This window comes from Ambystoma mexicanum, chromosome 2p (assembly GCF_040938575.1).
Source record: "Ambystoma mexicanum isolate Mex_15411 chromosome 2p, UKY_AmexF1_1, whole genome shotgun sequence".
Lineage (NCBI taxonomy): Eukaryota > Metazoa > Chordata > Amphibia > Caudata > Ambystomatidae > Ambystoma > Ambystoma mexicanum.
The window spans coordinates 609,031,821-609,055,448 of NC_090923.1; the positions used below are offsets into that span (position 1 = coordinate 609,031,821).

Here is a 23,628-nt window from a genome sequence, read left to right on the forward strand (position 1 = left end):
TTTAAATCTCAATCCTAGCCTTTCCTTACCATTTTCTAGTCACTTTTTCTCTCTTCCCTATTTCTCTTTTTCCCAAGCAGCAAAATCTTAACTTGCCCCAGTGGGTTCATTACGCATTTGTTTCTGTCACCGGCGCTTACTTTCGGTATGTTTTAGGCAACCCAGCCCACGTTGGGTGGGAAGGACCCACTTGAAAAAGAATTGTATTAGCAGCATGAAACCCTTACTAGCTGGCTGAGTCATTGAGTTGATACTCAGAGGCACGGTCGAAGCAGGCCTGGATGCCTGAGTCCTTCCAGAGGCGGGCAATGATATCCGACATCTCCTTGGGCATTTGTCCCTCGTCGATGGTGTCAGCCAAGTGCATCAATTTGCGGGAATCATCCTGGTGGTAGCAGGGAATGGTAGAAAAAAGCACAAATAGCCATTATGTATTAGTCTGTAGTACTAGTCAGTTACCATCAAAAAGTAAAGCGGTTTTCAGGAATCAGTTATTACAATCATGCAAAGGTACATCAAACACTATGCTTCATGGAGATGTTGACTGTCTTTAGGGAGGACGTTTCTCAGTGGCTGATGTGCATGAAGTGCCAGCATGCAAGTCATATAAAGATTGCCCCTCCCCCGTCCCAGTGTCTTGTCCTACACGGTACCGACTGCGATTCACATGAATCAATCATTTCCATTCCAACCAATGCAATGAAGAACTGCTGTCCCTTTTTATAACATTACGATGTTATCCTGTATTTTAATTGCTACAGGTTTAGCTAACACTTGCATTTTTAACAAAAGTATGCTATGTAATGTCATCATGTTAGATTAAAATATGCCTTGTCATTTAAAGCATGCTTCCCACTCCTCTGTTTGCAGCATGGCAAAACCCATGAACATATTTTTAGGACATTTACAAGATACCATAAAACCTAATATTTTGATGTTTGCTCCTTTTCACTGGCGAGATATGTTAAAGCACTAGAAGCGGCTGGGTCTGGCTGCCCTTGACCTATTGGCCAAGCTCGAGCAATACGTACAGGAGTCAGGGCACTCAAGGCAGGCTCTACTCTGCAAGCATCGCTCTGTAAAACTCCCTTAGAAAAGGCAGGCAATACAATGACCCTCTGAGGCCCAGAGGTAGACCAGAGGACCTCCCATGGTGCTTAGAATTGACCACTGAGAACGTCACCCTGACCTGCCAGGGGATATCACGGAACAGAGCCCACCAGACTGCAAGTCTGCATGGCCGGACTCATGACAAGTCAAGTGCAGAGCTGCACTCCTTCCCTCTTAGCCTGAAACTTCCAAAACATGACATTAACAATTACCTAGACACTGGCTGTGTGATAAGCCTGTTTCATCTGGGAGTTTGAAGTCATGCAGATGACAAAATGGATAGGATCCTTTCTACCTGCCGCCATTGCGCTCGGGGCGCTGCAGCATGCAGGTAATGGAGGACCTGATTATTAATGTACCGTTTGCAAATGGTAAAAAAGAGGAGTCTGTGAGTTGTTGTAGCTAACGATTGCTTTGTGGCTGAGTGGTTTAAAACAGGATGTGTTGTCTAGTAGTTAATGGCTGGAGGAGAAGCCTAGTGGTTAACAGCAGAAAGTAGGTTCCTGGGAGTAAGGGAAGGATGTGTGTCTAGTGCACCTTGTCAGGAGGTAAAGTTTAGTAGTTAATGGTCCAGGTGTAGATTGGTGTTTTTTGTTATAACGTGTGGCATATTACATTGCTGGAGGGCTGGTATAGTGATTAATAATTTAAATAGGCCTGCGTTGCATTTTTACGCGATGAAGAGTGGATTACATACATGTTCTGGCACTGCAATAATATGAACATTTCCAGAAGTGTCCTTGAAGAAGAATCTATGCGTGTGTGTTAATTGCACAGCTACACTAGACATTGTGATGCAGATTCTCAGACACTAAAGAAAAGAAAATAGGCCCAGAGGATGTGCTGTTTTTTCCATTTGCGTTAGTTGCGGAAATGCACAGGTCACCTTATTCTCAAAGGTGATCTGCACATGTCTTGTAGGCTCTGCTGCACTGCAAAAGATGTGCTGTGTGGCGACCCTTGCAAATATTAGTGTTGGGATCATGCCCCTGGCAATAATGTATGACAGGCTCACATCATCCACTTGGGTTTGGGAAACGCATTTCACAGTGAAGCACCCATGGGCTTGCCACTTCAAAATGTAAATAAAAATAAAGAGCATTTATATCTGTATTTGGGGGATAGAAATGCAAGTGCCCCTGTGACCTCTAAGAAAGTTACTTTCAGGTTACTGTGTGTATATAAGCACTGTCCTTTGGGCGTTTACTCGCCCGGGCATCCAGACCAAAGTGATGGACGAGCTAAGGGCAGCTACTATATCCTTCTCTACTTCATTCTTTGTTCGTTGCTAGCCCCTGTTTACCACAGGTTGCCACAAAATACCTTGCATACAGCAAACAACATTCAAATCAAACTCCAACACAGCACTTCATAAAACAACTAATTAAATAAACGTGCACTTGTGAGTACCCCTAGCTTCTTAATAACTGTACTGTCTCTCCACACTCTGCTACTCATCTATAATGCATTAACTCCTACTCCTCCTGCTGCTCCTCCTACTCACCTCTCTCCATGCTTTCTCCAATCATGCTACAACTTCCTCCTTTCCTATCCGTATCATAAAACTCACATCTCAAAACTCCCACTGCTCCATCTCTCTTCCACCTCCTCCCAAAATACAAAGCCGACAAGCTGACCATACCTCCTCTAACACCTATGCACCTCGCCTCTCTTCCTGGGAGACTCAACTTCTCTACTTTTCCTTACCTCATAAAAGTAACATTGCACTCTGAAATGCTCAGTCTGTATGCAACAAAACTTCCTTTATCACAGAATGCTTCACTTCAGCTCTCCTCCCCTAGAGCTTCTTGCTATCACTGAAATTTGGACTTCTCCATCTGACGCTGACACTCTGGCGGCCCTACACGACTCCAAACTATCCTTCATTCACTCTCCTGGACTAACTGGAAAAGGTGGGGGCATCATACACCTACTCTCTTCCCGCCTCAATACCTAACAAATCTCCAATACCACATCCTCTCCTGAATTCACCATCTCTACTATTGCTCCCTCAGACGGTTTACATCATCTCCAGCCATCGCCCTCGTGGTCCCACTGGACCATTTTTTGATGATCTTCAGCAGCTCCTTCATTCTCTTTCCACTAAACATCACCTCATTCTCTTCAGTAACTTTAACCTTCCGTCTCCAACCACATCTCAGAAATCTGAACTTAAGTGTTTTCCTAGTGACCATGCTCTCTATTCTATCCATAACCTACCTACCAACATGGGTGGTAACTCTTGGATCGCTTATTCATCTCCACATCTCTCTCAGCCACTAATACTACTGCTACACCATCCATATCTGATCACTCAATTGTTTCTGCCACCACCACCTTTCCACCCTCTGACCTTTCCTCACCACTTACTACACCTATTATTAAAAGGAAATTTAAACCTGCTGTCATTCCTCCTTTCTTTCTGACCTACAGTTCTCAATCTTTTCCTTCACACCGATGCCTCTTCCACCAACATGCCTTCTCCAGCTTCCAATTCCTACTAAATGACTCATTCTCCTCTAACTTCACACTGCTTGCTTTCACCGCTAAGACCTCAGCATTCTCAGCCATGGGTCACCCCATTCATACACTCTCTGCGCACATACAGGCGTCTGCTACCACTCACATGAGGACCTGTAACTCTACCTTGCTGCCCTGAACCCCCTCAAGTCCATTCTCAAGAGAGTGAAACAAAGGGAATTCTACCTAACTTTCATTGACTCTCACTTCAACCATCCTGGCTGGCTAAAGGGCACCCTAAACTCACTCCTCCTAAGTCTATGACTATCAACTCCAGTCTCACAGCTAATAACCTAGATGAATAGTTTGCTGCAAAATTAAAAAAATTAGGGACTGTCTCCTGACCTTCCTCACACACCCTCCTCCTACATTTTACACTCTGCCTACTCTACCATCATCCTCTGCCTCTATCACCCACTTTAGTCACACTAATACTGACAAACTGTGCTATCTCTACTTATGAAGGCTAACCGCTCTTGTGCCCCATCAGACCCTCTTGCTCCTCAGCTAGTCAAGCCTATTGTCCCTTTAATGGCCTCTCACCTCACTGAACTCTTCAACCAGTCCTTTGACTCGACATGTTTACCCTCTGTTTTCAAAACAGCCACTTTCATCCCTCTCTTAAAAAAGAAAGGGTTGTTTTTAAACATCTAACCAATTTCTTAGACATTCACAACCTTCAAGGCCCCTTACAAGCAGGTTTTCACTCCTGTCACTCTACGGAAACTGCTCTCATGAATGTTCCATCTTTATTGCATCTGCTAAGCACTCCACCTATCCTCTATCCCAATTCTCCTTGACCTGTCCACTGCCTTTGATGCTGTCGATCACTCTGATCTCCTTAATACTCTATTTCTTCTTAGCATTCCCAGTCGCGCCCTTGTCTATGTTATATCATACCTTGCACCTAGCCAATTCTCTGTCTGCTGCAGCAACAACTTCTCTCATCTCACTCCTCTAACTGTTGGGGTTCCACGAGGCTTTGTCTTGGGTCTGCTCCTCCTTACCCTCTACACCTCTGCTCTTGGGACACTAATCTCCTCCTTTGGGTTCTCGTACCAACTCTTTGCAGATGGCATCCAAATCTTCTTCTATTTTCTGAACTCTCCACTGATCTCTCTATCAAAAGCTCCAACTCTCACTCTGCCAAATATTGGATGGTTTTGCACTCTCTGATGTTAAACACTACCAAAACAGAGGCGTTTTTCCATGCCAAAAGCACTCTTTCATCTCTTCCTCTGTCTATCCAGTTCCCACCTCACACTCCCCCCTACTCTTCTTTCGCTAAAAACCTCACCGTCATCTATGACCCTTCTCACACTGTCTCTACTTTCATCTCCGAAACTGCAAGAGCAGCTTGCCTCAACCTTCTAAATATTAGGTAAATGAGACACCTCCTCCTTTCAACAATGCCAAGCATCTCTTAACCACTCTTGTATTCTCTTAACTGGACTACCATGCCAGCAGCCTCTTTGGTTTCCCCAACTATGCTTTCTGTCCTCTCAACAAGATCATTAACTTCGCTACCAGGACTCTCTTTGAACTCCCTCACTTCATACCTATTTCCTCGTACTGTCACTAAGATGGGTGGCTGATGATGCAAAACAGGGCCCGATTTAAATGTCTTCTCCTGGTTCACAAATCTATCGACAGTAAGGCACCACTGTATCTATCTATCCTCCTCTATTCAAGCCTTCTGGTAACCTCTGCTCTGCCTCCCCGACTACCCTTGTGTCTACTCGCCCTCCATGTGCCTCGTCTCATTTCTGATCCTTCTCTCTACTTGCTCTACTTGCATGGAATTCTCTTCCCCCGAACATCCCAGAAAAAGTCCACACGGATTTGTTCAAAACCAAAGTAAAAGCCTACCTCCTCGCCTCTGAGTTACCCTTAAACTACTCTCACCTGCCTGCTAATTAACATGTTTCCCTCGCCTCTAACCGGCCTCTGATTCTCACTTCCTCTGCCTCAACTCTAAAATTTCCCCCATCATGATCAGGGATCAAGTCCTAACAATAAAATTGGGGGGACTCATCAACAAACGCAATGGGATGTGATGTCGCCAGAAATTAGCATATCAAGGTGAAATATGCACATTTCATTAAATTGGCTTTGCATAACAACCTGAAAATGGCATTTGTCTTTCATAAAAATCAACAAACACACAAAACCAAGAGAGGATATTTTCTTCTAATAGTGTTTTTGAAAACGTTAAAAGGTGTGCACGTTTTAAACTCTAAGAACCAATACAAATGTTTTCCCTGGAACATGCAGTACCGGAATGAGACATTTCACCTTTAATTGTTTGCTAACTTTCATTAGATTATAGTGCAGTGGTGAAGTGTCCTGTCTGCAAACCTGACGACTGTGGTTGGGACCTGTAGTAATATATATAGTGCTTTATAATATTCATAGCGCTTTAGAGTATATAGCGCTTCAATAAATGTGATGGCATTTTGTTGCCAGCAATAATGTGGCACACACATATAGCTATTTTTTATATTGCCAGTATAACATGTGGATAGGTTGCTGGTGGCATGCAAGGTACAGGATTTATAATGCAACAAAAAGCTCAATGTGAAACTGCAAAGAGTAAAAGTGCACCATTTTTGTTCTCTTCTTTTGAATACCTCATGCATAGAAGACTACATTATTGAACATTATCTATATAACTGACTGACTTAATTAACAATTACTAATCACTAATGCTAACCTTAACATGATAATGTAGTCCCATGTACAAAATGAGGTGAAAATACATATTCTGAAATTTGTTTTTCAAACGTGCACTGGCATTTTTTTTCTTTCTCTTTCTGTGTTTGCAGAAAGCAGAAAGTATGTGCGAAAGGAAATTATAATTGAAACAGTTGCTCTGTGAGCAAATATTCTATTGTGTAAAAGTGAAGTGTGATGCTGCCTTTCAACCTGATTGGAGGAAAGTGTCTGCAGATATATCACATAGGCAGAGTGGGTAGGTGCAGAGCTCTGCTGAGGGGAAAACTAACAGAGGGAAGTTAGTTCGTGTTGGCTGGGCTCTGGACATAGATGATCTTGGTGTCACTGGCACTGGCTTGGAAGTTTCGCCGTGCATCCCAGACACCAAGATTACAGAGACAGTTCATGCTGACTGGGCCTGTTCTTCGGAGGGGAGCGAAGGAAGGTCGTGTGTGGGAGAGAGCCACAAATATTTCTGGTAAGCAGACACAGTTTAAGTGAGGTTACTGTGTGCCGTTGTTTGACGAATGACCGATCTAAAAATATCAGCTAGGCAGAGCAGCAAGGGAAACCCTCTGCATCTTGATTCGTCATGTGTATAATGTTAAAAAAACAATTCATATGTTTAAAAAGAAAAAAGTTTGTTTGCTCTGTTTCTGTATTCTTTCTTCTTTTCTTTTTGTTACAGATTATGGAAAATGCACATGGTAAGTTTGTTATTGTGATTTGTATTTGTTTGAAATACAAATAATATATAAAAGCAGATGATGTAGAGTTTTTTTTTAATATATTGCATTTGGGATTGTATTTGTGACACAGGGGAGGTTCATTCGCTTTGGTAATACATTTGTCAATTTGCCCATGCAGATAGAATAATAACCAAGTATAAGCAGTGATAAACATGTGTGTGCCTTTGTGCCCTCCTTGCATGTTGTTGGAGGGTATCTAATATCATATAGATTGCTGGAGGTCCATGAGCCAGCAATGCCTATGGGCACCTAGATCGCTGGTGTAGATAAATCAGTGATACCGGCCACTGGCTGTAGGTGGCACTCTATATAAAAGTGTTGGGTCCCCTTGTGTCTATAGGTCCAAGGCCCTCTATAGATCACAAGGAGGTATTATAATAGAAAGGAAGGTTTTGTTTATGACGGGGTTATAATATAGGGAAGGAAACTATGCTCACCACAAAATAACCTATTACCACAAAATACCACCAGTAGTATATATTACTAGATTCTCCAATATAATGTAACAAGGTAAGGTCACTAGAAAGATATGAGGCCAAACCCAATCTAAATGCAAGGATAAGTATTACCAAACTACCACTCATCTTTTAGCAGTAAGAAAATACCGCCAAACCCCATATTTACACAAAATATCCTACAATCCCTGAGGGCGGCCTCAATTCATCAATGTTCCTCATTTTAGCTTGGGGGGGACTGAGTTCACCATCTGAAAAAAGTGGGTGGACTCCGTACACCCACAATCACCCTCGACTTCAGCCCTGATCATGGTCACATCCCGAGCACAGCTAGCTGTACTGCCTACCTGCACTTAAAAATGTCCAGTGTTCATTGTCCTTAATCTATGTATGTCCACTTATGTGTTGTCCCAGGTGACTGTCCCCTTTACTCCCCTCCACAACCCGGTCAGAATTTCCCTCAAACTCACACTATTGTAAAAAGCTCACCGCTTCTGGTCAAATCTTATTTTTTTATTTATCACTCTCTCCTCTTGCTTCTCCACTCTTTTGATTGCTAACTCTCTGTTCTCTCCTCCTTTACCTTCTCCCTTTTCCTATCTCCTCCCCTTACTTTCTTCTATGCACTTATTCTATCAGAATTGTCCCTGGACCTAGTATGATAGCAACCTCGTCTGTCTCCTCCCCCATTCCCTTACTCTTTTTTTCTACCCACACCCCCTCCAGCACTATCTGAAATGTTGTCAGGCCTAGTATGATAGTCGCTTGTTTGTTCCTCCCCTACCTTTCTGCACCCCTCTCCCCCACCTCTTGTTTTTCTCCGGCTCTACCAGATATGTCATCAGGCCTAGTACGGTAGTCGCCTGTCTGTTTCCATTCCCTTCCCACTCTCGCCCTCCCTTCCTTATCTATGTCTTAGCTCTTGCACTATCTGAAATGTCGTCAGCCCGAGTATGATAGTTAATTTCACATCCTTACTGTTCATGGCCTGTAAGAATGTCATTGTATTTTCCCTTGTTTCCTCCCTTGCCTTGAAGCGCTTTGAAACACCTTGGGTATAGGCGCTATATAAATAAACTATCATTTATTGTACATTCTTTTGTGATCAAAAGAGCATTGTTCCTCCTGTATATGAATAAATAAATTAAAGTGTCACAACAGCAGTTTCAACTGTTGCTCTCGCACTGATAGAAAAATGAATTTTTGACCCTGTCATGCTTTGCACATTGCCCTGTGCCTGTTTTCAATAGGCGCAGGGGAATTTTCCATCGGGCACAGGGCATTGTGCCTCATTTCTGTGCATGTCAAAGCACATCCATTTGTAAATTCGGGATGCGCACTGAAATGTATAGGAACGTCCCCTTATTTGCGCAAATACACAAAAGGAGCGGGAAAGGCCATCCGTGATGTGCACTTTTTGGTATCCTTGAGAAAAGGCTGCAATTTCTTTTGCGCAAGTAAGGAGCTGCACTTGCAAATCTCTTCACTTGCGCCCCAAAACGTTTTGCGAATTTGACTGTATTTTTTTGCTCTAGTTCCATCGCATCTGAGCTGTGGTAGAAATAGAATAAACTAAATACTTCTTGTAGATTGGGTGGACCTGCACAAGAAATTGAAAAAACCCTTTTTCGGCATAGAGATGTCAACGTTCAGAAATACATTTTCTCCTGTTTCTTTTCAGGCCAGGCCTGGGTGGGGATTGGGTTTCTGGCCCCACTGCAAGTTTGTGGTGGGATTTCCTTGGCACTTCTTGTTACTGCACTTGCACGATCCGAATGACACAAAGCCTAGTTATTGTTATCTTTCTCCCTTGTCCCCCCAACACTTTTTTGTCTTGTGGTGCCTTGAAACAGCATTTGTTGTATAGGCGCCTTAGAGTATCCAATAGATAAAATAAATAAATAAATGGACAGCTGGTGTTGGCTGTAAAAGCCTATTTGTGGCTAACTTTTTTTTATGTTCACTACATATTCCATAATTCCCTTATCGAAATGTAAATTACATCAGTTGAAAACATTTACCTGATTTTAATGTTGGTAATATTTTTATTTTTTTATAATCCATGGCACATTGCTGGGTTTGTGGTACTGGGTTACTATGTATTCAGCTGCTTAGGCTGCTCATTCCTTGTTATGTCCCTCACAACACACTCAGTAATAGTGCGTAATATGAAATTTCCCCTGCAAATTTGAGTGTTTTATTGGGAAGTGAGTGTGGGTGGGTCATTCAGGAGAAGAAGTGTGCGGAAACAGACTGGCAGATACTCAAACACAGACTATATTCCTCTGTGAAAACTGCACTTAGCTTTTATTTAGACAACTGGAACCAATATTTGTTGCAGGATCCTGGAAAGGTCAAGTTAATACCTTTTCCACCACATAGCACTGAGACTAAGGTAAGCCAATTATAAATAGTCTTTAGAGTAGAACCAGACTCTGATGGGGCAGTCAGTCATGCTGGGCAATAGTGGAGTTACATGTCCTCCTGATCCTTTCAGGACTCACCTGCCGGGCTGGGTCTCCATAGCCTATGTTGAGGGTGTTCATGGCTCGCACAATAGCCAGCATGGACTGCAGTGTGTTGCTGTTGATGATGGAGATGAACTCCATACACTCTTCCTTCGTGTAGCCATCCTGATGGATAATTCTGGGGTGGAGGAAAGTGAAACATCCATCAGAGAGAATTGAATACCACAGAGGCAGCGCCCTCACCACCCCACTGTCTAACCACTGACCCTTCTGGAGAAGAAATGCAGGGTGATGAGTTGTCAAATTGCATATGAGTGATTGTGTTAGGGTGTATGCTGGCAGGGTCAACGCGTTTGTCTTGGAAGCAAGACAACACACAGCAACACAGGTTAAAATCCCGGTCCCCACTTAGAGACCGGTCTCTTGTATTAAGTGTGTTATAAAAGATGAATTCATTAATTATGTTAGGGAAGGGCTTGGGTGGGAGACTGGGAGAGACGGTGCACACCACACACTGAAATGTTGAGTGTCATGAGGAAGCTGCTCTGCAAAAGCTACACTGAGCTGGCCTCGTTCTGAAAGTGCCAGGGCTGTCTTTGGCTGCCAGAAGAGTTACATTGCACCCTGGAATTCCTCTAGCCTCTAGGCGGCTGCTGGGACTGCGAGGCGCCAGTTTAAAGCTACAGCTAAGTCAGTTGTTACAGAACCACTGTGTTGATCAGATAACGTGTCTTATGGTCAGTGGCACAGCATGCAGGCCACTGGAAAAGAAGGGCACACAGTTCCCTCCATCTACACTGTAGTTCATAATAATAATGCAACAAACCAAAGGAAGGTATAGGCGTGAGTGTCAATTATTATTGCCTCATCAATTTACCGGAGGTCTTCAACAAATAATAGACCCATCATCCGCCATCAATGTATCAAAAACTTATCTCAATTTTATTACAAAAGGTATATCTACACACAAACAAATAGCATAAAAAAACTAAAATTCATAGATAAAACCTGAACATCAAATACCTGTTATTTTGGGGGCTAGCTTCTTTAATCCCTGTCACTGAAGGTGCTCCATTGAAGGAGAGCAAACGACACCCATGTCATTTTGACCGCACAGGAAAGTGTAGGCGAGATTACATGTGCCAGCAGTCTGAACCCTGAAGATTGACCAAGGTGCAGTCTGGAGTAAAAGATGGGATCAGGGCCCCAACTATTTGTCTGCTGAGATTGAAGCCACACCTGTCACGGTGCATTATTTATCTATTTATTGCGAATCTGTGCTGATCTTGAACCATTATGAAGTCAGGCACTGGAACTATACAGGAGGAATTTCCACCCGGCACAGGAGAGAATCTTATATTCTCAATTTTAGTTTGGCCAGCTTCAGCTGAGAGATCGTAAATGTTCCTTGCGTGGTCTCCCAGAGTGTCAGCAATATTTTCATTGTCTGTTGAAATAGTTTTAGTTTGTTACACATTTGTTTTCACTGTGTCCTTCCAACAACAAGACGTGTGGAGGCCATTGGTTAAGGAGGGATGGATCTGTAGGGTTATGGATGCACTGAAGATCCACAGAAAATCTTCCAGCAAATGCTTCGTGCAAGCCTCCCATAGCAGAAATTGGAAATATATATATATTATTATCCAGGGATATCTGTGTATTGGGAAAGGGATAGCAGTGTATTGTGAACTGGTCATGTCCACTGCCCCGCTGACCTTGGACACGGCTTCTCCCCTCAAACACTCCTTTTCTAAAATTGGATCTATGTCACAGCCCTCTTATGCTCACGTCTAAATCCTGAGGCTGTCTGAATGAGTAAATATGGTAAGGAACGCTTCAATATTAAGGTGAGAGTTGTAAAAAAAACGAAACGTCTATCAAGCCCAGTATGCATTATAAGCGTGGTGAGTCATGCATTCATTTTTAGCCCAGGCAAGATATTTGTCAGATATATTATGTAAACATATCTGTGGCCATTCTTGTGTTCCCAAAATGCCATTTTATTTTATACAAAGCAGTGGTGAACCTTTGTTGGTGCTATCCCCCCTCCCCTTTTCTCATAGGGGTATGTCAAACGAGTATAATAGGCGTATACCAGACTGTCCATCCTAGAATGCTAATTATCTAACAGAAAATATGTTTAGTCTAGGCTTTGATAATGTGCTTTGCACACGAAGGGCCTGATTTACAACAATGTTTTCAATGGGACTGTCCCATGTTAAAACAATGTTGTAAATCAGGCCCTAACACAATTGTATCATTCTTATTATGGCTATAATATGTAATAGAAATTAAAATGTACTCATTTTAAAAAGAACCAAATTACAATGCTAGTACAAATAAATATGACTACATACATATGTCACCGCATGAAGACGACCTCAAATCCATGACAGCTTTACAAACTAAATCCCTAGAAGCTGTCACTCAAATCTAAGAAAGCAAACTACTCACTGCAGCTACAAAAAGGTACTCTTTTCGCTTTACATTAGGCTGTGGGTGCAGCCTTCGGCCAGTCAACAAAGGATGCATCCGTCCTATGCTCCCCCTGGCATAGCTTCCCTTCACCTCTTTATGATTAACCTCTTTGCCTTGCCCTGCAACCTGCCACTTTCAAGCTGTTTCTTTCCACTTCAACTGTAGCCCACTGTATATCACCAATAACCTAACTGGGTGAGCTGGCTGTGGGGTGATGTACAGTGCAAGCAGTGGTTGTGATGGAGGCTTTTGGGCAGCTGACTGCAGATGATGCTACAGCCATGCGTGTGGTCATAGACGTTGCTGGGGGAGTGGGGGTTCAGGGGGCTATAGCCCCGGGTCTTTTGGTTGTAGCCTCGGATAGAAGATCAGGGGCTACATCCAAAAGGCTAGCTAGCCCCGAATCGCGACATTAGCGTAGCCCCAGATCTTTTCCAGACCTAGCAACACCCCTCCGTGTGATTGAGAAGGAGGAGTGGTCAGTGTTCATGGGGTGCGTGAGACATATACTCACTTCATCTGTTTGACAATGGTGCTTTTTCCAGACTCACCAGCCCCTGAAAGAAACAGATAACGGGTATTACACAGGTGCATCAGAATTTCAAATCACAATTGCAAGCTTATGAGAAGTGTGCCCTCTTTGCACCCATTTACTACTGTTTCGCCATTCTGCAAGCAGTGCTTCAAAACCACTAACGCTGTATAAGAAGTGGAAGTCTCTGCCCTTTACTCGTCGTGGTGCAAGTAGTGGCATGCGTTGGGCTGCCCCCTCACTAGGAGGGTGCTGGGGCAATAAATGTGGTGTGAAACATAGCAGTATATCATAGTTGCCAATATGACCCATTCCAATCTGTAGGTGCTTATCCAGTCCTGATTTTTTTATTTGCATTCTGGGACTTGTAGACTGAGTTTTATAATGGGAAAAGTGGGACTACAAGTCCCAGAATCCAAAGAAAAGAAACAGGACTAGATAATCACCTACAGGCTGGAATGTGTCATGTTGGCAACTATTGTATATTTATGAAAACGCTGAACCTTCTCACACTATCACTTGAGTGAAGCAGTGGGAGTGCTACATAGTAAGACTGTGCCTACCCAGGGGATTCATTTGTTCAGGTCCTTCATTCTGGCAATGCTGTGAAGACTTGATCAACCCACACACTGCCATGGACTCGTTGTGACGGACCAGGGTTCTGGCCTTTGTGGGGCGCAGTACATCCTGTTGATGATCCACCAATCACGCATCTAGCATACCACTTTCATCCCAATTAATGACAATTCCAACATTCCATGAACATCCCAGCGACCCCCGCTGATTGAGACTACTCGAAAACAAACATAATGGGGTCAGACTCCATGAAACGGAAAGGGGCTTGAATGACTACTACTACAAGCTTACGTCAGACCCTCTACTCATCACCCCACTTGCTCCCATTCTCTTCAATTCCAAACAGAGCCCAAGAGCTCAACCCATTTACATGCACCCCTTGTTTTTGTCTACCTCTTCGCTCTCTGACTCCCCTCTAAACTCTTCTATCACCTTACACTACACACACAAATCCCAGAAGACAGCTATTGCAGGCCTCTTTTGCTACCCCATCAACATTAGCCGCGCTATAACCAAGCTCGCCTCTTTAGCCCCATCTCCTGCCCCTGCTCCTGAGACGTACCCAAGTGCAAAGCACTCGATCCTATCTGACTTTGTGTTCTCATCTTCAGATAACATATTTCCAAGTGCCACCAGCAAACCCAGAAAAGCAGAGCAGCACTTAGGACTCAGGTACCTCCGACCTGCACCACCATCGTCTTCCCATCTGCCTCTCCTGCTATCCCACTAACACCACTTTTCTTACAGAGCCATGTGCAGCGAGGCCAACAAAATGGCAGAGTGGCACTATGTAAGACCACTTTCTATTACATTATATTGGCACTACTGCCCAGGATATCTGGTGTCGCATGATTTACAGCCCAACCATCAATGTATACCGCGTCCACTCCCCACGAGTCCTGAGACTGGACAATGTGTTCCCCCTGTCTCCTCCCCTGATTGCTTGTAGATCCCATGATGCAGTTCTCTGCCCTCCCTGTTGTTACCTCCCCACTCCCTTGTAGTGATCCCTTCTATCGTCCCTCGCTGTGTACTTTTTCCTATGACTTGTAAAGTGTTTGTTTGTTTTGCGAAGCTAGCTCCACACTCAATTCAATCATTATAATAATTCAATGGCATGGAATTTACACATAAATCAACAAATATTTCTCACTACTATTGTCATCAACATCCTTTTAGAGACAGAGGGCCCGGTTCTGAGGTGCAAGAAAAATGACAATAGTGTTGCTTCTTGGGGGAACAACACTTTGCTACATAGCACCAGATTCACCCTCAATGTGAAAGTGTTGGATTGGAAGACAGTCCACCAGTTGCGGCACTATGTGAATTCTACGTCTTACTTATTAGCAACCCTCTAGCGGAGCGCTGTATGTGCATGGCCTGGCTGAAAGGGCATTGTGGCACCTTTCCGCCCTCTTAACACGAACATAACATGGACTCATAACAGGTCAACCTGATGCGGAAGAGGTCATTCTGGTGTAGGCCACAATATGGCAAAGCGGCTGTCATGGAGCAGAGATTCTAATGAATGTCATTTCAAGCACCAGCATTTTACACAAGGTCACTACAGATACAGCTGGTCAGGCTCGGATTGGCCTATTGGACAATAGTCCCATGGCCGAACCAAAAACACAAAATGCTGGTGTGGGCCCGTTTTTTTGGTCCAAGAGGGCCATTTTTATGGCCAATTTGGGCCAGGTTGATGAGTTAATGCACTCTGCGGCTAGTAGTTTTGACCAGTGTTGCTGAATAAATATTCTTTAAAATGCACCATTTGCATCACACTTTATCAAAACAAAACCTTGGCTAATATTCAAACAGTGTCGCAAAATGAATGACTAGCCATTTGCATTTTGCGCCACTTTTCCTTGGTGCCCGAGACAATGTTATGGCCCAGTTCGACCCTACAGCTGGTGAATAAACCTGGCAATTCACAGAGCACTGCGTGGGACGGTCAAATGGGGCTAATGCACTACAGAACATTCTTTATAACAGAGGAATGATAGGGCTGTGTGATAAATCCATGCGTTCTTTGTTATACGTCAGTCCATAGTTCTACTTTTCAAGTGCTGCCAAAAATGTAAAGGCTTGTCATTAATATAGGATTATCTTTGATGATCTGTGAAGACAGATGTGCTCTACACCCACTAACCATGCAGAGCTCGTTTTGCACACACTTTTCACAGTGTACGTGGTTTCTATCACAACATCTCCAAGCCATTCTTCTCACCACCGTCAGAAGGGCTGCGGAAGGATATGTTGCGGAGACTTCCTGATGTCCATGCTATTTTTCTCACAGGATTGGAAACTGCCCAAAGGGCCTAATACTGAGCTTTTACATATGTGGAGCAGAAATCCGACAGGTTCCCCGCCAAATCTTTCCACAACCGTACTGAGGGCCCGATTCTGATGTACATGCAAAAATTGGAAAGTTTTCTTCCGTGAAGGAAGAGCACTTTCCCTAAAAGCACCTTATTCTGTCACGTGACAATGTGTTGGCCTGGCATCAAGGCCTGGACTTTTTCATGTGCCTGATTCATGGCTTGACAACAGCCTAGCAACCATGAGGAATGCAGGGCAGGCACTGCAAGAGTATTCTCCTTCCAAAAGCCCTAGTTTTACACTTCAAAAAAGGAGTTATAATACAGCACCACTGAGGTGCCGTTAAACTCTACTTCACACGTATTCACTTTATGAAAATGGAAATTCCTAGACTGCAGTGCCGCTTTTCTAGTTTGCTGACAACTTAAGAAATGTTTCTTACATTAGAAAAGTGGCAGCGGGAGGCCACCATGGGGCGCACAGGCTTTGACAGCCTGAAGTCAGAGCTCCCGCCAAAGCTGAGCTGAGTCAAGGGATTGAGCCCCCCCTGAAATCCCCCCACGGGACAACCTCGGCTCTCTGAAGCAGAGAGACTTTGGGGTCCCCACCGGCCGAAAGAGTGAAGTCAAAAGACCCCCGGGTGCCCAAGAACAAGACCCGCGGCCCGCGAGGGGAGCCGCGAGTAATCCGCGCTCCAGCAGAGCAGCCTGAAGGGACGAGGTGTGCCGGAGCCGCCGGAGCCTGCCGGCATGACCATTCTCTCCCCCCCAGCCCACTAGTGTGGACGCCAGGAGTTCGGGGAGAGTCTGCCCGCGGAAGCCCGTGGCGCTGGGGACGGCGCCAGAGTGAGGTGAGAGCCCCTCCCCCCGGTCGACGGTGTTCCACGCCGGGGGCTCGGACCCGTTGGAGGTGAGGACGCTGTTTTATTTTTTGGGGAAGACTGCCCGTGCGTGAGCACCGCGGGCCTGGATATACAGGCCCATCTGGGCCAGCATAGCCCCGGAAGGGGTGGAGGAGTCTCCCCTGGCCCACGCGCGGATGCAGCCCCAGCTGGAGAGCGCCTGGTCCCGTGGAGCCCTGTCGGGTGCAGGAGGAGAGTGGGCGCGGCCCCACGGCTACTGGGTTCTCGGCCCCCCCCCGTGGGGGCCGGGGATGGAAGCAAAATTCAGCATCCATCCAGGGATTGGGAGCGAGGTGGTGGAGACCCTGCACACAGAATCCACACAGGTGATGGCCCCTGGTTTCCTCCCCAGGGCGTGTGGCTGCCTGATGAAGAAGTGAGAAGGGAGCACGGACAACCGGAATAGGCCGGTGCGGCACGAGTGCTGGCCACCCCCTCAAGTGATCATCCCGCAGTCCTGCTCTGGCAGACACCATCAACCTCCTCACATCCCCCCCCCCTCCCCTGCAGAAGCGAGAGGAGGCCTCGGACGGACACGAGGAGACCGGATAGGGTGTGTGGCCCCCACCCAAGGTTGGTGGGGCATGTGCCTGCCCAGAGGCTGCCCGCCAGAGACGACCAAGACAGAGGGAAAGAGGGCAGTCTCTCAGTTTGGCCCTCTCAGTCGCTCCCTGAGGGATACTAGCTGGAGAGAGGGGAGGGGGGACCTGATGAACTGGCAAAAAACGCTCCAGGAATACCGGTATCAGGAGGCAAGAGGTAAGAACGGCGGCCCGGACCGATAGAGTGGAATGGCACAATTGGAGTCTCCGCCCCGTCTGCCTTAACAATGGAAAAGGGCTTTGCCTCCGTATTGCTGGAGATCAGGGACATGTGTGCGGTCATTGCCCAGAAATTGGAAAAAATGGACCAAAGGGTGGACAAGGTGGAGGACAGACTGCTACAGCTGGAGACCAACCAATCATCATCAACGACCCAGGAGATGGAAATAAACTTGGGACTGTCAGCTCTAGAAAGGAGGGATGAGGAGAGGGCCAGGTAAATGGACGATTTTGAAAACAGGGAATGGAGGAACAACCTCAGAATTTTTGGTGTTCCGGAGATGGAGGGAGAAACAGAGAGAGATTTGGTCTGGGCGGTGAAAGACAATATCTCTCTCCTCTTCTCGGGAGACATGACAACGGAACCAACGTTCGACCGGGTCCACAGAGCAGGAGGCAGAGCGGGGGGCCCCCCAGTCCATCTTGGTCCGGTTTCACTATTTCACGGAAAAAGTGAAGGTGCTGGAAGAGGCCAGGAAGGCTCGGGAGATTACATATAACAATGCTCAGGTTTCTGTTTTCCAGGACCTCTCTTCGTACACACTGGCCAAACGCAGGATGTGCCGCCCCCTGACGCAGCTGCTAAAGGGGAAGGGGGTGCGCTACAGATGGGGTTACCCCTTTTCCCTTATGTTCGAGTATATGGGTCAGCGGACGACCCTGGTCACGGAGGAGGACATACAGGGAGCAATTCAAGACTACGTGACGGATCCGACCCCGCGGAGGGAACCCACAGGGATGGCCGCGGAAGGTGCAAGAGGGCAAGGGCCACAGGGAGATAGGAGAAGGAAGACAGGGTCAAGGAAATTCAGAAAATTAAACACGCCGTCCCCGGCAAAGGAAAGTGTACGAAACGACCCCGAACATGGAGGAGCGTGCCAGTCCGGCCCACGGGGGTCCGAGAGTTGAAAGGCAAAAAGACAGAGGGGAGGGGACCCGGGGGTACAGGCAAGAAACTTCGATGGAGGAAGAGAGGATCAACCTGGCCCGAAAGCCAGCAGGCACCAATATCTGAGGGACCCGGGAATGTACTGGTCCCTCTGAACAGCAAGTATAAAGAAATGGCAGAGGGATTGGAGGGCCCGTTGACGGAGGAGGAAGTTGAACAGGCGATCAGTGGGATGAAAGTGGGGACGTCTCTGGGTGAGGGCGGTTTCTCAGTATTTTTCTACAAGAGGTTCCGGTCCACCCTAGCTCCACACTTGGTGAGGGTGTTCAATGCAGTGTTAGAGGGGGGAACTCTGCCGGACACCATGATGAGGGCCATAATAGTGGTATTGCTCAAAGAGGGCAAATATCCGACTGAATGCTCCTCCTACTGCCCGATATCTCTTCTTAATATAGACATCAAGATCCTGGCCAAGGTGGTGGGAAAGCGGATGGAAGGGATAATGACTAAACTGGTACATGGGGATCAAGTGGGATTCATAGGGGGTAGGCAAGGCTCGGATAACATTAGAAAGATGATAGACCTAATCCATCATGCCCAAGAGTCAGACCTCGAGGTGCGCCTGCTTTCCCTGGACTCTGAGAAAGCTTTTGAGAGGGTCGAGTGGAGATACATGGAACTCCTCCTCCGAAAAATGGGTTTTTGAGTACACATCAGGAGCTGGGTGTCCACCCAATATAGAGCCCCCTCGGCAAGGGTACAGGTGAATGGGGAGTTGTCAGACTCATTCCCCCTCATGCGGGTGACGCGGGGGACAAAGCAGGGATGCCCACTCTCCCCCTTGATATACGTCTTAACGATGGAACCCCTGGCCATAGCAGTGAGAGCCCACCCTGACATCAAAGGGATTAAAAGAGGTGAAGTGGAGTTCAAGCTCTCCCTGTTCACCGATGACATCCTGGCATACCTGGTGGAGCCAGGTTCCTCGCTCCCCCCTCTCCTATCCCTGTTGACAACCTTTGGGCAGTTTTCGGGACTAAAAATAAACACATCAAAGTCAGTGCTACTCCGTATGAGGGTCCGGGACCCGGGGCTAGATCATCTGGACAGGTATAAGGGAATTGTGGTGGGGAAGGGTTCCATTCGATACTTTGGTGTTCTCCTTACCAGAGAGCTATCAAAGCTGGCCCCAATGAACTATGGCCCCACAATGGAAGGGATGGGGTGAGGTGGGATGATCCTGTCCTGGTATGGGCGCATGACGGCGGTTAAGATGAACATCCTGCCGAGACTGCTGTACCTCTTTACGGCTCTCCCAATGGGGGTCCCCGAGCAAACATTCCGGGATTTACAGAAGGCAGTTCGGGAGTTTATATGGCAGGGTAGGACCCTGAGGATAGGGAGGGCCACTCTAACGTTACCCAGGGAGGAGGGCTGCCAGACTTTCTTCTTTACCACAGGGCTGCCCAGTTGCACGTCCTTTTGGAACACATGAAAGAGGGGATGGGCACCTACTGGTCGTATCTGGAAGATATGGAGGCCCACCCTCTAAAAGTGTGCGACCTTCTATGGATGCCGCACAAGTTCATCCCGAGCAAACTGAGGGCCCATCCAACCTTGGGAGTACTGTGGGCGATTTGGAAAGAGGGTCCCACGACCGCACACCTCACTTCCTGGCACTCCCCGAAGTCCTCGCTCTGGGGTCACCCGCTCAGACTCGGTAGCAGGGGGTTCAAGAATGCCCAATCTTGGTCGGACAGGGGGATGCAATGGGCGGGGCAACTGTTCAAGGAGGGCGAGTTTCTCGAATATGAGGCAATGAAAGGGGCTCTGGGGCCACTCTCAGTCTACGAATACCTGCGCCTAAGGGCATCCTTTGCGACCAGAAATGGGGTCTTAACCTACGGAGACAGCTGACCCCCTTCGAAAAGTTATTGGACACTGCGACAACAAGGAAAGGGGCTGTGTCTTGGATGTACCAAATCTTGAACACTGACAATTTAGAGGTGCAGAGAGGATTTCGCAGATTTTGGAATGATCTCGCTGGGGAGGCTCTCTCAGAGGATGCATGGTCCAGGACATTCAAAATAGCATTTCACGGGAACCTATTCACATCAGATATGGAGCACAATTTCACGATTTTGTAAGGATGGCACAGGGACCGGTTGAAACTGTCAAAGATGTTCCCAGGGGTGTCACCCAGATGCCCAAGGGGGTGTGGCCAAGTGGGAACAAGGGGTCACATGTGGTGGTCCTGCCCAAAGGTTCAGAAGTTCTGGGAGAGTGTACGGGGGTGGATGGCAGAGGTCACCGATGAGCTTATCCCGCTACACCTGTTGACGATACTACTGGGCCTCCCCCCGGAGGAGGTGGAATTATACAGATACCCAAGAATGTGGGAAACAATGTTGCGGGCGGGGAGGGTGGCCCTGGCGCAGAAATGGAAGAGCCCGGAGACCCCCTCCAAAGAGGACTGGCTGAAAAAGTTAAAGAACATGTTTCTCATGGACAAACTGACGGCTATGGTCAACAACGAATCAGGCAGCTTTCAAGCAAACTGGTATGGTGTACTTGCGGCGTGGGGGTGGGATGCCCACTGAAACTATGGGGACACTCTAGCGCGGGAAGGGCGGGGCTCGAAATGAGGGGCACCCAAGGACAACAGTGTGATCCACGGCCCGGGGGGCAGCAGACATGGCACAGCCATTACAGATGTGAATGTATAGTACATCTCCCAGGCACCGAGAGGAAGCGCTCAAATGGAAGCTCCAGTGGATACCAGTTACGATTGGACAGTTTTCGGGGGGGAGGTAGGGGGGGTGGAAGGGGTCAGGTTTAGAGCCTCGATTAAGGCAATAAATCGGTATTTACAATGAACCTGTTTGTTATATAAAAAAATGTGAATAAAACCAAAGTTTAAAAAAAAAAAAGTGGCAGCGCCACTGGTGAACATGTTTCTATCAACACCATAGATTTTAGCAGCTTTTGCTGCTGGAAAGTACACCACCTCTCATCCCTCCTCAGAATGGTGGTGCTGGAAACTGGAGCGGAGAATGTCTGCTTTCTTCACTACTTTCCTCACAAGCTCAGAAGGTGTCATAATAGCAGACTTGTAAACCTTCTTAGGATCCAATTCTGACCTTGTGCTACATATAGTGTAGAAAGCCGATATTCTCCCCTCCAGTTTCCAACACCACCATTCTGAGGTGGGTGGAAATATTGGAGGGGAAATGTGCTTTCTAGCAGCAAAAGCTGCTTAAATCTATTATCTATCATTTAAAGCTATGTACCGGTTACAATGTGAGCAATTCCTAAAAGACTGCCACTTTTCTATTTTAAGAAGGTTTTCTTAAGCTTTCATTAAACTAGAAGAGTGGTGCTGCAGTCTAGGAAATGCTATTTTTAAACAAGGGAAAAAATGTGCAGTAGCGAGGTGCTGTATTTTAACTCCTCTTTTTGAAGTGCTAAAACAGTGCTCTTGAAAAGGGAATCCCCTCACACAGCCTGCCCCGCATTTCTCATAGTTGCCAAGGCTGTTGTTAAGCAATAAATCAGGCACAAGCTAAAGTCATGCCATTGGCATTGGTGCCAGACGGACACATTATCACTTTAGCAGAATACGGTGCTTTTAAAGAAAGTGTTCATTATTCATAGATGAACACTTTCCTATTTTTGCATCAACCTCATAATCAGGCTCTTAAAGTCACTGAAAAGGGAGTTCTACAGGGCTAGAGTGTGCAGAGGCTTCTCGCTCCAAAGAACAGAGATCAAAGATGTTGCTAAAGTACTGACACGGAAGAAGAAATGTGCCTAGGCAATTACAGTTAGATAATGCCACTTATGAGGTCGGGAACGTTTGTAATCAACAAATCGGTTCACATAAGATAATGGGAAATTACTTAGTCCCACAGAGAGATTAAATAAGATTGTGATCAATATTTGGTGCAATGGAGTTAATTAATTATTTGAGGCGGACCCCACGGGATGAGGGAATTAAAGATTTGGTTGTACAGCAACAAATGGCAAGCATGTGTATTAGATTTACTCTGTAGAGGGGGAAGTCTATCAGAGACACGTGTGTATTTAGATAACTCTTTTCTGTAACGTGATATAAAGAGTGACTGGCTAGATTTAGTGGGCCTGACCAGTGACGGTTTCGCCTACTTTTATCCTTAGCATTGGAAGAGATACCGGAAGGACATATTGTGTATGTACACAATTTCCTGCATCCCAATAGAAGGGGTGAGTAGCTTTGTTTATTTATGTATACATGGGCTCTGGTTCTGCAACTGTGAATTATATGATGTGAAAAGATTGATTGGCGCCCTTGTAATTATTTTCTTTTATAGTGACAGTAAGGTCATAGACTGCGAAGTAATGACCTGTATGATGAACACCGACAATTTGTAGTTCCACTGAATGAGACGGTCCATTATAACAAGTTTATGAAGATACATGTAAGTGCAGATCTATATGGCTGCCATATGTGTACAGAATGAAGAGTAGGATATTTATATATCGTCTGTCCCATATTTCTAGGTGTATATAAATGATGTTCATGCCCTTCAGGATTGATTTCCAGTATCAGCACTACCACTGACACGCTTTCATGGTTAGAGGTGAGTGTTGATAGGTATCAGCAGTAAAGAAAGATACACACCAGTGAATTGTCACTATTTTGAATTAGGAGGCTTGGGTCTAATAGGATGTTGTAGGTATTTACCTTTAGAACTATTCCACAGAAGACATCATTTTTCCTGTTGTATGAGGAATCCCCAAGCGAGGTTCCTAGATCCTGAAGAAGGTCAGATTAATCAGAGGACCCCGGGAGGTCCAACATCAACCGAAACATATGTAGATCCGAGAGAGAAGGAGTAAAACCCACTCTATGAACATTGGAAAGTGTATTTAGATACAAGAAACAACAGTGATATCAACAGGGTTGTTGTTTATGTTCTTTTGTGAGAATAGATGTTGCAATTTCTTTGTCAAAAATCTTTTTGGCTTTGTTTCTATTGAAAATTCTGAGTTGTTTTAGTGTATGAATGGTTGTATGAAAGAAGAGATGTTGATGTCATAGAATTTGAGCTTT

The 23,628-nt window shown here is 45.9% G+C and overlaps 1 protein-coding gene across 1 annotated transcript in view; it reads right to left on the reverse strand.

Moving 5' to 3' along the window:
* Positions 1-23,628, reverse strand: part of GNAT1 (G protein subunit alpha transducin 1) — a 214,957-nt gene that overhangs the window by 70,455 nt on the left and 120,874 nt on the right. The window contains exons 2-4 of the mRNA XM_069644137.1: positions 13,010-13,052; positions 10,054-10,195; positions 228-385 (exon numbers count right to left, since the gene is read on the reverse strand). Coding sequence (XP_069500238.1) covers positions 228-385; positions 10,054-10,195; positions 13,010-13,052 — 343 coding nt within the window. The remainder of the gene's footprint in view (positions 1-227; positions 386-10,053; positions 10,196-13,009; positions 13,053-23,628) is intronic.